At 46.7% G+C, this 15023-nt stretch overlaps 1 protein-coding gene across 2 annotated transcripts in view; it reads left to right on the plus strand.

Moving 5' to 3' along the window:
- Positions 1-10588: 10588 nt before the first annotated feature.
- RNF8 (ring finger protein 8) overlaps positions 10589-15023 on the plus strand; it is a 15760-nt gene continuing 11325 nt past the window's right edge. The window contains exon 1 of one of the 2 annotated variants that reach the window (XM_075204437.1): positions 10589-10864. In XM_075204437.1, coding sequence (XP_075060538.1) covers positions 10775-10864 — 90 coding nt within the window. In that variant the 5' untranslated portion in view covers positions 10589-10774. The remainder of the gene's footprint in view (positions 10865-15023) is intronic. The other variant, XM_075204436.1, reaches the window with a different exon arrangement.

The raw sequence follows: 15023 nt of genomic DNA on the forward strand, positions 1-15023 counted from the left end.
AAGGAGATGGTGCTCTTCCTAGTGATCCAGTACCCCCTATAGACTTGACGTAATGCATCACCTGAATGTATCTCCAATATTCGATGAAGGGTAGAGAATAGGCAGATTGGAGTTCCTGGAAGGAGCACAGTTTCCCATTGACCACCAACCACTCCCCACTATCACCCCCGGCAAGCACCAACCACTCCCGACTGTCAATAGATACTTGTCTACGGGAGACAAAATTCATTTGACAGAATTTTACTCTGCCACTATACCACTACCGCCTCCCAACATCCTTCCTCCTGACCCTCTCCACTGACACCGCCCTCCTCACCCCTCTTTGTCACCCGCCACGCCGAACCCCCCTTCTTGCTACTTGTACTAGTTCTCTGCAACTCCCTGCTACTTCTACTAGCCCCCTGCACCTCACTGCTACTTGTACTAGCCCCCTGCACCTCCCTGCTACTGCTACTAGCCCACTGCACCATCCTGCTACTGCTACTAGCCCCCTGCACCTCACTGCTACTTGTACTAGCCCCCTGCACCTCCCTGCTACTGCTACTAGCCCACTGCACTTCCCTGATACTTTTACTAGCCCCCTGCACCTCACTGCTACTTGTGCTAGCCCCCTGCACCTCACTGCTACTTCTACTAGCCACCTGCACCACCCTGCTACTACTACAAGCCCCCTGCACCTCACTACTACCTGTACTAGCCCACTGCACCTCACTACTACTAGCCCACTGCACCTCACTGCTACTAGCCCCCTGCACCTCCCTGCTACATCTACTAGCCATACATACTAGACACCAGGGCTCCTTCTGTTCCAGACAGATGATTTGTTTCCTCTGGATGCGGTCAGGATATTTAGGGGCTCACATGACAGCAGCACAAAAACCATGCAACCTATCCAAACATATTTCTACTAGAGATGCTCAGGCTCGGTTCCTCGGAAACCGAACACACTCGAACTTAGGGGATCTGAGCACCGTGCCGAGTCGGCTTGGTACTTTCGCGTTTTTTCGGATTCCAAAACGAGGGAAAACGTCATTGTGACATTGTCGGATCTCGCGAGTTTTGGAATCTATAAATACTGCCCTACATGGCGATCTAGCGCCATTTGAGAGAGGAATACAGAATGGGTAGGATAGAGTGTAGAGCAGTTGGGCAGGCAAACTTACAGAAGTGAAAGAGGAGGGTGGTAGCAGTTGCTCAATTTGTCATTGCTGAAATACAAATATAATATACTAGTCCTTGCAGGCTTTATTTCTGAATTTGCACCAAAAAGTGTAGGGTGTTATATACACCCAAAGACAAGAGCTCCTTTGCTCAATTTGTCATTTCTGAAATACAAATATATAAGTCCTTTTCTTCTGAATGTGTTATATAGGTAACAGACAAAGAGGAGTGCTCCACTGCTAAGAGCCATTGCTGAAATACAAATAGGAGGGCTAGCAGGCTTGTCTTCTGAATTTGCAGGCAAATTCTACTGCATTATATAGGTAACAGAAAAAGAGGAGTGCTCCATTGCTACGAGTCATTGCTGAAATACAAATAGGAGGGCTAGCAGATATGTCTTCTGAATTTGCAGGCAAATTCTACTGCATTATATAGGTAACAGAAAAAGAGGAGTGCTCCATTGCTACGAGTCATTGCTGAAATACAAATAGGAGGGCTAGCAGATATGTCTTCTGAATTTGCAGGCAAATTCTACTGCGTTATATAGGTAACAGACAAAGAGGAGTGCTCCATTGCTAGGAGTTAGTGCTGAAATAGAAATTATAGGGCTGGCTGGTTTGGTCTAAATCTGCAGTTACATTTTACTGTACCTTAGCTCACTCAGAAACAGGAGAGATGGCAGGGTTCAGTGCTGAAACAGAAATTGTAATAATAGGGCTGTCAGTGTTCTTCAAAGTCTCCAGTGACATTGTATTGTGCTATAGCTCATACAGAAACAGGAGGGGTGATATTGTTTTTGTCACTCTCCAGTCTCAGTCATGATGATACTAATCCCTCTACCTCATGTGCTAAAGCCTATGCTAAAGTGCATAGTGGTTTTAAGTCAGGGAAACAAAAATGCAAATAAAAAGCTTGTACCTTTTTAAAGAAAAAAAAACCTCTCCAAAAAAGGTGAAAGTTTACTGTAGAAAAACATAAAATTGCCAAGTTACCATTCTACCCAAAATATTACCAGGCATACCAGCATCAGGTGCTCCCTTCTCTTAGCTAGATTTCAGCACCTGCAATGTACACTGTCATTATATTCACCCTCATCATTGTGTACATCTTCCTCAAACAATACTAATTCATCCCCGCTGGAATCCACCATCACAGAAGTCTCTGTACTTTGATATAATTGCCGACAATGGCCTTCCTCATGCAATTTGTAGTTCATTTTATGGCAGAGCTGTCACGATTTTTGGGCAATTCTTTTAGAGCAGAGCAAATGTCAAAATGTTGTGCTGACTCATCTGCATCACCACTGGGTGTCTTGGGAAAGCTGTTTTTCCGAGAAGCAGTTGCCAGAGAAACTGAAGGAGGAGACGTCATTACAAGCTGTTGATAGCACTCGGATCCTGGCAAAGCGAATTAAGTCCTAGATCTACAATTACAATGTAGTTAGCGGATTTGCTTAGTTTAATTTCATCCTTCAATTTCTCTAGCTGCTTCTCAAAAAGTATAATTAAGGCAATGACTTGACTCAAGCTAACCGTGTTTGCCATAGAAACTGGCAGACAAAAAGTATAATTAAGGCAATGACTTGACTCAAGCTAACCGTGTTTGCCATAGAAACTGGCAGACAAAAAGTATAATTAAGGCAATGACTTGACTCAAGCTAACCGTGTCTGCATTCTCTTCACTTGTGACTACTTCGCTGGAATAAAGTACATTCCCCTCAAATTCTAGTCTTCTTGCAGCTGCTGCATTCTCCTACATGCTGTAGCAGAATCCCGAAAATTACCCTAAATTTTTCGGGACACAGACAGCATCTCCTGTATGTCACTGTCATTTTTTAAAACGGTCTGTAACACCAAGCAGGAAATGTGATGGAATTCCCCCCGCTGTAATGCTCTAACAATATAGGTGGTGTTATCAGAAATCACATATCCTCAGGAGAGTCCAAGCAGGATTAGCCATGTTGCAATGACATCCCTTAGTTTTTGTAACAGATTGTCAGCTGTATGCCTCTTAGTGAAGCCGCTGATACACAGAGTAGCCTGCCTCTGAAAAATGTAGCGTACTTGGGTACATGCTGCTGCTGTTCCTGCTGGTGAAGGAGAATCACCAACCCAGTGGGCTGTCACAGTCATATAATCTATACTTTGCCCAATTCCGCTTGTCCCCATATCATGGTTAAGTGTACAGTGGGTAAATTGGCATTTTGTAGCCCAATAATTAAATTTTTATGAATTTTCTGGTAGAGGTGAGGAATAGCTTTTCTAGTAAAATGGTGTTGTGATGGAATTTGGTAATAGGGACAGAAGACCTCAAGTAACTGTGTAAAACCGGCTGCATTAAGAATGAATACTGGACGCAGATCTAATAATAGCATAGTCGCCATGGAGTCTGTGATCCGCTTTGCGACTGGGTGACAGCTTTCTTACTTTCTTCCTCTAGCAAAGGATTGTTTAACAGTCAATTGTTGTAAACTACTAGTAGTCTTCTTCTGGGTTGAAGATCGACCCCCAGCAGCAGCAGCAGCAGCGGGACTAATGGTCAATAATCATGGTTAGTGGAGCCTTAGCAACTTGGATGCAGGACTATATCCCATCACTTCTGGGGATATTGATGATGAAGGTGTTGGGGGTGTAGATTGCAGGTGCTGGGATGTAGATGAGACAAGGGAGGTAGCTGATGCTGGACTGCTTGTTGTTATTTTTTTAACATAAGTTTCTGATTTTCCCAACAGATTCCCATGAACTCGCTTCAAATGCCATAACATGGATGAGGATCCTAGATGGTTAAGGTCCCTTCCTCTACTGAGTGTGGCTTTACAAACGCTACAAATGGCTAGACAACTGTTGTCCGGATTTGTGTAAAAATAATTGCACACATAAGAGGTGGATTTTTGGTCTTAGGCCCAGGGTTGACAATGACCTTTTTCTTATCACTGGCAAGATGTGCTGCAATCTTTGGGGCATATTCAATTAGGGTTCCGGTCTGCGGTAACGCGTGTTACAGTGAAAAGTGTGCGTTATTGCCGGTATTATGGTACCGCAATAATGCGGATTTTCGTACGCAACCCTATGGGCTGCGAACGAAAATCCATGTTATTGCGGTAACATGGATTAAGATCGCGGCCCGTTGCGGCACGATCCCGCGGACCTGAATTGTAATTGAATATGCCCCTTTGTTTGAAAGTGTATGAAATTAATATTGTGACCTGTGAGGTGGTCAAAATTGAGTGCAAATGCCTTTAAATTAGTGTTATTGAGGTTAATAATAATGTAGGATCAAAAAAAGAGAAAAATTATGTGACTTTAATATATTTTAGCAATTTGTCTAAAAAAATACAGATCCAAAACCAAAACCATAACACGCGAGGGTGGTTTTGCCAAGACCAAAATCAAAACTGAATCAAGAAGCTAATCCAGATCCAAAAGCAAAACCACTTCACGGGGGTCAATGAGCACCTCTAACTTCTACAGTTCTTCAATGTTAGCGATATTCCCCTTAATTAAGCTGCAGGAGGAATGGTGTCCGGATAAATGAGGAACAGAATTCAGCACATTACCAAATATTTATAGAACTCTGTTCTTATACAAGAATGAACTGTAAGCTTTCCAGGACTAGAACATAACTGATCCGGTGTATCCAGAAATAAATACACTCAGAGGTGTTATCCGCATTAACGGCCTAATTTAAAATTAGCAGTAAATCCAGCTAAAAGGTACAATGGTGCACCTGGACAAAACCATGTTTCGCTGCATGGGGGGGGACTTAAAATCTGCAGCGATCCCGGCGCGATCAGTGCTGCTGAGCACTTTCACTGCGGTCCTTCTCCGGCACGCTGTAGTCTTCTTACTGAGGAGCAGGGCCGGTGCTAGGGTCCACGGTGCCCTAGGCATTTTTAAAAAAGCGGCGCCCCCCCCCCGCAAAAATCGCCGCCCTCCTCCCTCCTCTCCTTACCTTGTCTCGCCACGGCCGCCTCTTTGCTCCGTCTCCTCCCCTCCACTCACTGACACTAGTAAGTGGAGGGGAGGAGATGGAGCATAGAGGCGGCAGTGGTGACAAAATAGCCTCTTCCCCCCCTCTCCGTGCATCTGAATGCTGTGTGGCGGCCGTGACAGGTATGGTCAGCGGTCGCCGCACAGTTTTAAAGTATTTTAGAATTCTGTGGCGCCCTCCAGGCGCCCTCCAGAGCCCGGCGCCCTAGGCAAGTGCCTAACCTTGTCTAATGGGAGCGCCGGGTCTGCTGAGATCTCGTAAGTCTCACTCTCACGAGATCTCCTCAGTAAAGAGCGTACAGCGTGCTGGAGATAAGTGCCGGGGGGGGGGGGGGGGCGCGGGCAGCTCGGATCACGGGGGGGGGGCCCTCACGGGGGAATGGAGGTCCCCTTAGCCCAGGGGCCTCCATTCCTTTAATCCGGCCCTGAGGGTGCTATCGTTGGATGAAAACAAGGAGGCAACTGATTCTCGTATTGATGAACTTCAAGATCTTGTTATGCAACAAGCAAAAGATTCTGTTGAGTTTCGCAAGAGATTAGGTGATATCGACAACAAAGGTCGGAGAAATAATCTTAGAATCAGAGGAGTTCCAGAAGATGTACTCCCTCAGGTTATTATAGATGCTCTCATTAAGATTTTCAATGAATTACTAGAAGCAAATCCTAACGACCAAATTCTATTTGATAGGGCACACTCTGATAAGCCTTGTGATATCATTTGCAGACTCCACTGCTATACAGTTAAAGAAGCTATACTCAGGAAAGCTCGTGGTCTTGCAAGTCGAATATTTAATGGCCATGAGATTCAGATATTCCAAGACCTGTCTAGGTCACCGATGAACTTAAGAAACACTCCATAAGATTTAGTTGGAGGTTTCCCTTGAGTATCCAAGTGAACCATGAGGGTAAAGTTTTCGCTCTTCACAATCATTCTGAAATTGAATAATTTTGTGAAAATCTCAATCTTCCTAAAATCCTCATTTCTGATTGGCAAAATCCCTCAACGCTGCTGACCTCACTTCCCTCAGCGAGTGGAGACGTTTGACGCAAAGTGTCAAGGAATAGGAGAAGATCTCGCCCATCTCCATCTTTGATGAACAAAGCGTGACTTGAGCTAAAGGACTTATGTGAAGATATCACAACCTACAGTTTGTTATTTTCATTACTATCTTTGGTAGTATCATTTTTGATAGCCTAGATTTTGTGTCTGTCTTTTACAGGTTTCACGTGTTTTCTGACAATCATCAATCACCTTCGTCTGGAGGTTACCTCCTTTCTGTTATACATTAGATATACACAAGTAATTCATTTTGTTATCTAATATAGTTATAGTTGATACGTTGTTCCATTTTGGATCTTTTATAGATTTGGGTCATAAAATCAGTAAAAATGGCTCCCCGTTTTCATTTTTTATATTTCGTATTTCAATACATCTAATTTTATTATGAAGTTGCCCCACTTGTAAAACATATGCGGAGATTGATAATCTTTTTCTTCTCTGCATTTTTGCGTATTAACCATGGCTGGTGCTACCCCGGCACCCCCTCCACCCTATTTAATTCCGTCCTGTAGAAATTGTCCACTGGACTTTGTAGCCTTCCCCCCTGGTATTTGTGACGGTTGTCTCCAATACTGATTATTGTAAAGTTTCAGCATTGAATTGTAATGTTTTCCTTTCTATTATGTTTTTTCTGTCTCTAACTCTCCCCCTTCCTTCCCTTTCTCTCCCCTCTCCCCCCACCTAATTCCTATGAAACTCCATGTCAGCTACATTATGCGAAGGAATGGAAGTCACCTAGTGAACTCGTTAATCAAAATCCTTTGATTGACGACAATCAAAGCCTGATCTTATGCTGTTCCCTCTGAAACGACTCGACAATGGATAAGTTGAAATTTATTTCCATCAATGTTAGGGGCTTAAATGTTCCGCAAAAGTGTTCTCGCCTTTTACATACACTACACATATATAGGGTTGATGTAGCATTCATACATGAAGCCCACTTTAAGAAGGGTATAGCTCCCAAATTATGTACCCGCCATTACCCAACAGGTATTTTTAATAATTATTCCTCCAGTAAGACAAGAGGGGTGGCGATCCTGTCCGCCAAACGCCTCCGACTAACTGATCTCTCTAGATCCATATTAGAAGGCAGGGTCCTGCTAGTTCAAGTTAGGATTCCAACCAATTATTTACTTTTGTGAACATGTATGCACCAATAACTAGGGGCCTGATTCATTAAGGATCTTAACTGAAGAAACTACTTATTTCAGTCTCCTTTACAAAACCATGTTACAATGCAAGGGGTGCAAATTAGCATTCTCTTTTGCACATAAGATAAATACTGACTGTTTTTTCATGTAGCACACAAATACTTGATAGCTTATTTGTACACTGAAATGTAAAGTATTTAACTTATGTGCAAAACAGAAAACTAATTTGCACCCCTTGCATTGTAACATGGTTTTGTCCAGGAGACTGAAATAAGAAGTTTCTTAAGTTAAGATCCTTAATGAATCAGGCCCCAGAACCCTATCTCAGATTGAGGGTCAACTGGAAGGTTGGGCTTTCCCTAATTTTCCCCATTAGGGAAAATCCCTAGCCCAGATGGTTTCTCGATCTCAGATTATAAAGTTTTTATGGAAAAACTTAGTCCTATTCTCTTAGAGGCCTTTAATGATGTAGAAGCTCATATCACGGTCATCCTTAAGGAGGAGAAGGATCCTGCACTATGTCCCAGCTAATGCCCGATTTCTTTATTAAATATAGATATCAAGCTATTTGCCAAATTAATTTCTAACTGGCTGAAGATCCTTCTCCCCATTTTGATTTCTAATGACCAGGTGGGATTCATCCCTGGAAGAGAGGCGAGAGATAATACAACTAAAATTATAGAAGAATTATAGATATTATACACTCAGTTTCTATCTCTTTGACTCCCACGGTTCTCCTGTCTATGGACGCTGAAAAAGCATTTGATAGGGTGGACTGGTGTTTCATGAGGGGGATTCTGGGATATATGGGGATCGGATCCTCTTTTTTAAATAGAATGTTAGCTTTATATAGATCTCCTTCAGCCAAAGTCAGAATTAACTTTATCTTATCCGATTCTTTATTTATCTTTAATGGAACTCGCCAAGGGTGTCCACTATTTCCTCTAATCTTTGTTATATGTATGGAGGCTCTGACGAGGGCTATTAGCTATAGTCCAAACATTTCAGGCCTCCAGGTAGGAAAGAAGGAATATCGCCTTGCTCTGTTTGCAGATGATTCATTAGCAATTGTTTCCAAACCGGTTATATCTCTTCCTAACTTGATGTCCGAATTTATATATGAACCGAGTGACTGTATTATGCACATAGAGGAGCCGGGTGAGTGTATTATACACATAGAGGAGCCGGGTGAGTGTATTATACACATAGAGTAGCCGGGTGAGTGTATTATACACATAGAGGAGCCCGGTGAGTGTATTATACACATAGAGGAGCCCGGTGAGTATATTATACGCATAGAGGAGCCCGGTGAGTGTATTATACGCATAGAAGAGCCGGGTGAGTGTATTATACACATAGAGGAGCCGGGTGAGTGTATTATACGCATAGAGGAGCCGGGTGAGTGTATTATACGCATAGAGGAGCCGGGTGAGTGTAATATACGGATAGAGGAGCCGGGTGAGTGTATTATATACATAGAAGAGCCGGGGGAGTGTATTATATACACATAGAGGAGCCAGGTGAGTGTATTATACACATAGAGGAGCCGGCTGAGTGTATTATACACATAGAGGAGCCGAGTGAGTGTATTATACACATAGAGGAGCCCGGTGAGTGTATTATACACATAGAAGAGCCGGGTGAGTGTATTATACACATAGAGGAGCCGAGTGAGTGTATTATACACATAGAGGAGCCCGGTGAGTGTATTATACACATAGAGGAGCCGAGTGAGTGTATTATACACATAGAGGAGCCCGGTGAGTGTATTATACACATAGAAGAGCCGGGTGAGTGTATTATATAAACATAGAGGAACAAGGTGAGTGTATTATACACATAGAGGAGCCGGGTGAGTGTATTATACACATAGAGGAGCCCGGTGAGTGTATTATACACATAGAGGAGCCCGGTGAGTGTATTATACACATAGAGGAGCCCGGTGAGTGTATTATACGCATAGAGGAGCCGGGGGAGTGTATTATACGCATAGAGGAGCCGGGGGAGTGTATTATACGCATAGAGGAGCCGGGTGAGTGTATTATATGCATAGAGGAGCCAGAGGAGTGTATTATACGCATAGAGGAGCCGGGTGAGTGTATTATACGCATAGAGGAGCCAGAGGAGTGTATTATACACATAGAGGAGCCGGGTGAGTGTATTATATACACATAGAGGAGCCGGGTGAGTGTATTATACGCATAGAGGAGCCGGGTGAGTGTAATATACGGATAGAGGAGCCGGGTGAGTGTATTATATACATAGAAGAGCCGGGGGAGTGTATTATATACACATAGAGGAGCCAGGTGAGTGTATTATACACATAGAGGAGCCGGCTGAGTGTATTATACACATAGAGGAGCCGAGTGAGTGTATTATACACATAGAGGAGCCCGGTGAGTGTATTATACACATAGAAGAGCCGGGTGAGTGTATTATACACATAGAGGAGCCGAGTGAGTGTATTATACACATAGAGGAGCCCGGTGAGTGTATTATACACATAGAGGAGCCGAGTGAGTGTATTATACACATAGAGGAGCCCGGTGAGTGTATTATACACATAGAAGAGCCGGGTGAGTGTATTATATAAACATAGAGGAACAAGGTGAGTGTATTATACACATAGAGGAGCCGGGTGAGTGTATTATACACATAGAGGAGCCCGGTGAGTGTATTATACACATAGAGGAGCCCGGTGAGTGTATTATACACATAGAGGAGCCCGGTGAGTGTATTATACACATAGAGGAGCCCGGTGAGTGTATTATACGCATAGAGGAGCCGGGGGAGTGTATTATACGCATAGAGGAGCCGGGGGAGTGTATTATACGCATAGAGGAGCCGGGTGAGTGTATTATATGCATAGAGGAGCCAGAGGAGTGTATTATACGCATAGAGGAGCCGGGTGAGTGTATTATACGCATAGAGGAGCCAGAGGAGTGTATTATACACATAGAGGAGCCGGGTGAGTGTATTATATACACATAGAGGAGCCGGGTGAGTGTATTATACACATAGAGGAGCCGGGTGAGTGTATTATATACATAGAAGAGCCGGGGGAGTGTATTATATACATAGAAGAGCCGGGGGAGTGTACTATATATATATATATATATATATATATATATATATGAGCTGGGTGTTATATATACAGTTATATAAGTGTATTATGACGTCAGTCATGGTCAGTGGTGTCACACCGCTCGTTTCCCGCCTCCTCGGGTTCTATGGTTACAGAGACAGATGCTCGGCAATCAGTTACCTATGTCTGACGCCGGTGGATGGCTGCAGCGCTCGGTGTGTGATTAGTCCGGGCTGAGGACGCGATCTGTCGCCTGTGTGAGGAGACGCTCGGCGGTGGATTAGTCTGGACTGGCGGCGGCCGCTGTCCCGGATGACAGGCGGCTGTGATGGCGGAGAGGAGGAGCGGCGGCCTGTGCTGGTGTCTGAGGAGGCTGGGGGAGAGCCGGGACAGACTGCTGCTGCAGGAGGGGGAGGAGGTGAGGGCCCCGGTGTTACTGTGCCCCCACCCCCTGGTATTACTGCCTGGACCCAGCCCCCTTATATAGCCCCAGTATCTGCCAGCACCCTGTTATCACCCTGACACCCCAATATTTCTGTAGTACCCTGTTATTGGTCCCTCACCCTTATACAGACTCTGTAACCTGCCTGCTCCATAGACGGACATCTATATCCTGTGTGTACCCTAATGTCCGTACAGCATCCTGCAGTTCACACCAGCTCCCTAATATCCTACTCAGTTCCCTCCCAGCCCCCCCAATATCCTCCTCAGTACCCTCCCAGCCCCCCCAATATCCTCCTCAGTATCCTCCCAGCCCCCCAATATCCTCCTCAGTACCCTCTCAGCCCCCCCAATATCCTCCTCAGTTCCCTCCCAGCCCCCCCAATATCCTCCTCAGTACCCTCCCAGCCCCCCCAATATCCTCATCAGTACCCTCCCAGCCCCCAATATCCTCCTCAGTACCCTCCCAGCCCCCCCAATATCCTCCTCAGTACCCTCCCAGCCCCCCTAATATCCTCCTCAGTACCCTCCCAGCCCCCCTAATATCCTCCTCAGTACCCTCCCAGCACCCCCCCCCAATATCCTCCTCAGTACCCTCCCAGCCCCCCAATATCCTCCTTAGTACCCTCCCAGCCCCCCAATATCCTCCTCAGTACCCTCCCAGCACCCCCCCAATATCCTCCTCAGTACCCTCCCAGCCCCCCCAATATCCTCCTCAGTACCCCTCCCAGCCCCCCCAATATCCTCATCAGTACCCTCCCAGCCCCCCCCAATATCCTCCTCAGTACCCTCCCAGCCCCCCCAATATCCTCCTCAGTACCCTCCCAGCCCCCCCAATATCCTCCTCAGTACCCTCCCAGCACCCCCCCAATATCCTCCTCAGTACCCTCCCAGCCCCCCCAATATCCTCAGTACCCTCCCAGCCCCCCCAATATCCTCCTCAGTACCCTCCCAGCCCCCCCAATATCCTCCTCAGTACCCTCCCAGCCCCCCCAATATCCTCCTCAGTACCCTCCCAGCCCCCCCAATATCCTCCTCAGTACCCTCCCAGCCCCCCAATATCCTCCTCAGTACCCTCCCAGCCCCCCCAATATCCTCCTCAGTACCCTCCCAGCCCCCCCAATATCCTCCTCAGTACCCTCCCAGCCCCCCCAATATCCTCCTCAGTACCCTCCCAGCACCCCCCCAATATCCTCCTCAGTACCCTCCAGCACCCCCCCAATATCCTCCTCAGTACCCTCCCAGCACCCCCCCAATATCCTCCTCAGTACCCTCCCAGCCCCCCAATATCCTCCTCAGTACCCTCCCAGCCCCCCCAATATCCTCCTCAGTACCCTCCCAGCACCCCCAATATCCTCCTTAGTACCCTCCCAGCACCCCCCCAATATCCTCCTCAGTACCCTCCCAGCCCCCCCAATATCCTCCTCAGTACCCTCCCAGCCCCCCCAATATCCTCCTCAGTTCCCTCCCAGACCCCCAATATCCTCCTCAGTACCCTCCCAGCACCCCCCCAATATCCTCCTCAGTACCCTCCCAGCCCCCCCAATATCCTCCTCAGTACCCTCCCAGCCCCCCCAATATCCTCCTCAGTACCCTCCCAGCACCCCCCCCAATATCCTCCTCAGTACCCTCCCAGCACCCCCAATATCCTCCTCAGTACCCTCCCAGCACCCCCCCAATATCCTCCTCAGTACCCTCCCAGCACCCCCCCAATATCCTCCTCAGTACCCTCCCAGCACCCCCCCCAATATCCTCCTCAGTACCCTCCCAGCACCCCCCCAATATCCTCCTCAGTACCCTCCCAGCACCCCCCCAATATCCTCCTCAGTACCCTCCCAGCACCCCCCCCAATATCCTCCTCAGTACCCTCCCAGCCCCCCCAATATCCTCCTCAGTACCCTCCCAGCACCCCCCCAATATCCTCCTCAGTACCCTCCCAGCACCCCCCAATATCCTCCTCAGTACCCTCCCAGCACCCCCCCAATATCCTCCTCAGTACCCTCCCAGCACCCCCCCAATATCCTCCTCAGTACCCTCCCAGCACCCCCCCAATATCCTCCTCAGTACCCTCCCAGCACCCCCCCAATATCCTCCTCAGTACCCTCCCAGCACCCCCCCAATATCCTCCTCAGTACCCTCCCAGCACCCCCCCAATATCCTCCTCAGTACCCTCCCAGCCCCCCCCAATATCCTCCTCAGTACCCTCCCAGCCCCCCCAATATCCTCCTCAGTACCCTCCCAGCATCCCAATATCCTCTTCAGTACCCTCCCAGCCCCCCAATATCCTCCTCAGTACCCTCCCAGCCCCCCCCAATATCCTCCTCAGTACCCTCCCAGCCCCCCCCCCCCAATATCCTCCTCAGTACCCTCCCAGCCCCCCCAATATCCTCCTCAGTACCCTCCCAGCCCCCCCAATATCCTCCTCAGTACCCTCCCAGCCCCCCCAATATCCTCCTCAGTACCCTCCCAGCCCCCCCAATATCCTCCTCAGTACCCCCAATATTCTCCTCAGTACCCTCCCAGCCCCCCAATATCCTCCTCAGTACTACCCTGCAATACCCTGCACCAGGGTATTACAGCTGTCTCTTCCTAGTGTCCTAATAACCTGTAATTACTTTCTCTTTATTGTCTAAATATCTTCTCACTATTATCCACTATATACCGACATCAGGAATAATACATCTCCAAACTCCTTCCAGCACTGTGATAACATATCAGCTCAACACCATGTAAAAACCTCCATATCAGTTCCCTACACACTACCTGGGACCCCAATTTCAGATGACTGCAGTCCACCAACGCCCCCATATCTTATCTTCTTGCTATCACAAGACCCTCTATACCGCCAGTATTCTGCAACCTGGTTCCCTGCATATTACTCCCATCAGCGTGCCTGTGTAATATAAAAACTAAAATATCGTCACCCTTATTTACTGTTGCTTTATCATGTAATCATAATCCTCTGTCAGCTCCCCATGTAAGTGCCCCTTCTCTATATGTCCCATATCTTAGCACCCCATTATACTGTCTGCATCCCTTTAAAATCATTACCACTAGAGCGTCATACCGTCTCATTACACCATATACAATAATCAAGCCATTTAAATATCACATTTCAGAAGACAAATCCCTCCACTCACCCCAATACCATATAATCACGCTGAAACCCCATCAACACCTGTGTTCCATTCAGTCCCATAAAAACCCCTTTCACCACTTCCAGATTTCCTGTCTGCGCCCTAATACCCTAAAAACATCTCAGACCTCTTTGTAGCTCCCATGTTGTATGGTGGCCTCATGTTCTAATGTCATACCACCCCCTTTTCATCCCTTTCCCAATATTCCCCTTTGCCCCTCCAGATGTCTACCCCATAATGTCATCCCAGATACTTCTCATGACATGCATCATATTTGTGTCCTTGGCTGCTCACACATGCAGCTATCTGGCCATTCGGCTCAGCCAAACAACCAGATGATAAGCAATTTTACCTCTTGTTTCACCGAATTGCACTGATCTGTATAGTAAGCTGCTGTGCTGAACAGTGAGAGTGCAGTGTTGAGAATGGCATTCATGGTTCTGCGAGCCCACACACGTTGTGATGACCTCCACCATATAACATGGGTTATCGTTATATTGGGTTGGAATAGGTATTTCTTACAACATGTGAGCAGTTTGCATGTCCTTTCTTTATCTTATTACATATTTCTCACAATATATCGAGCACCCTTAATTCACCTAACCTGTCTGGATTCCACTGGTGAACATACCTGGACATGTACAGTCCTGTATTGAGCAGGATCTATACAATGCTTACTTCCCAAGCAGTGATAACTGGCTAGAAGCTAGTAAGTAGCAATGGATAGCCCCTGTTGTTTTTTTGTGTTTGCTTTTAATTATAAAGGACCATTACACCTCAAGATTGCAATTTTCAGATATGAACCATGAAAGTAATACTGTTATGTGTTACCCCCTGACGTTCCACTGTAACGCTGATATACAGTAACATAGTATCCCCCTGCCGCCTCCAGTACGGACAGCCGAGTGTCCTCCCACATCTTAAGAACAGTGTTGTGATATCTAATGCAGGTCAAAAAGCTGAAACTGCATTGTTGTGACATTACTGCCCCATGTGTGA

Source organism: Mixophyes fleayi, chromosome 3, assembly GCF_038048845.1.
Source record: "Mixophyes fleayi isolate aMixFle1 chromosome 3, aMixFle1.hap1, whole genome shotgun sequence".
In the NCBI taxonomy this organism is placed as follows: domain Eukaryota; kingdom Metazoa; phylum Chordata; class Amphibia; order Anura; family Limnodynastidae; genus Mixophyes; species Mixophyes fleayi.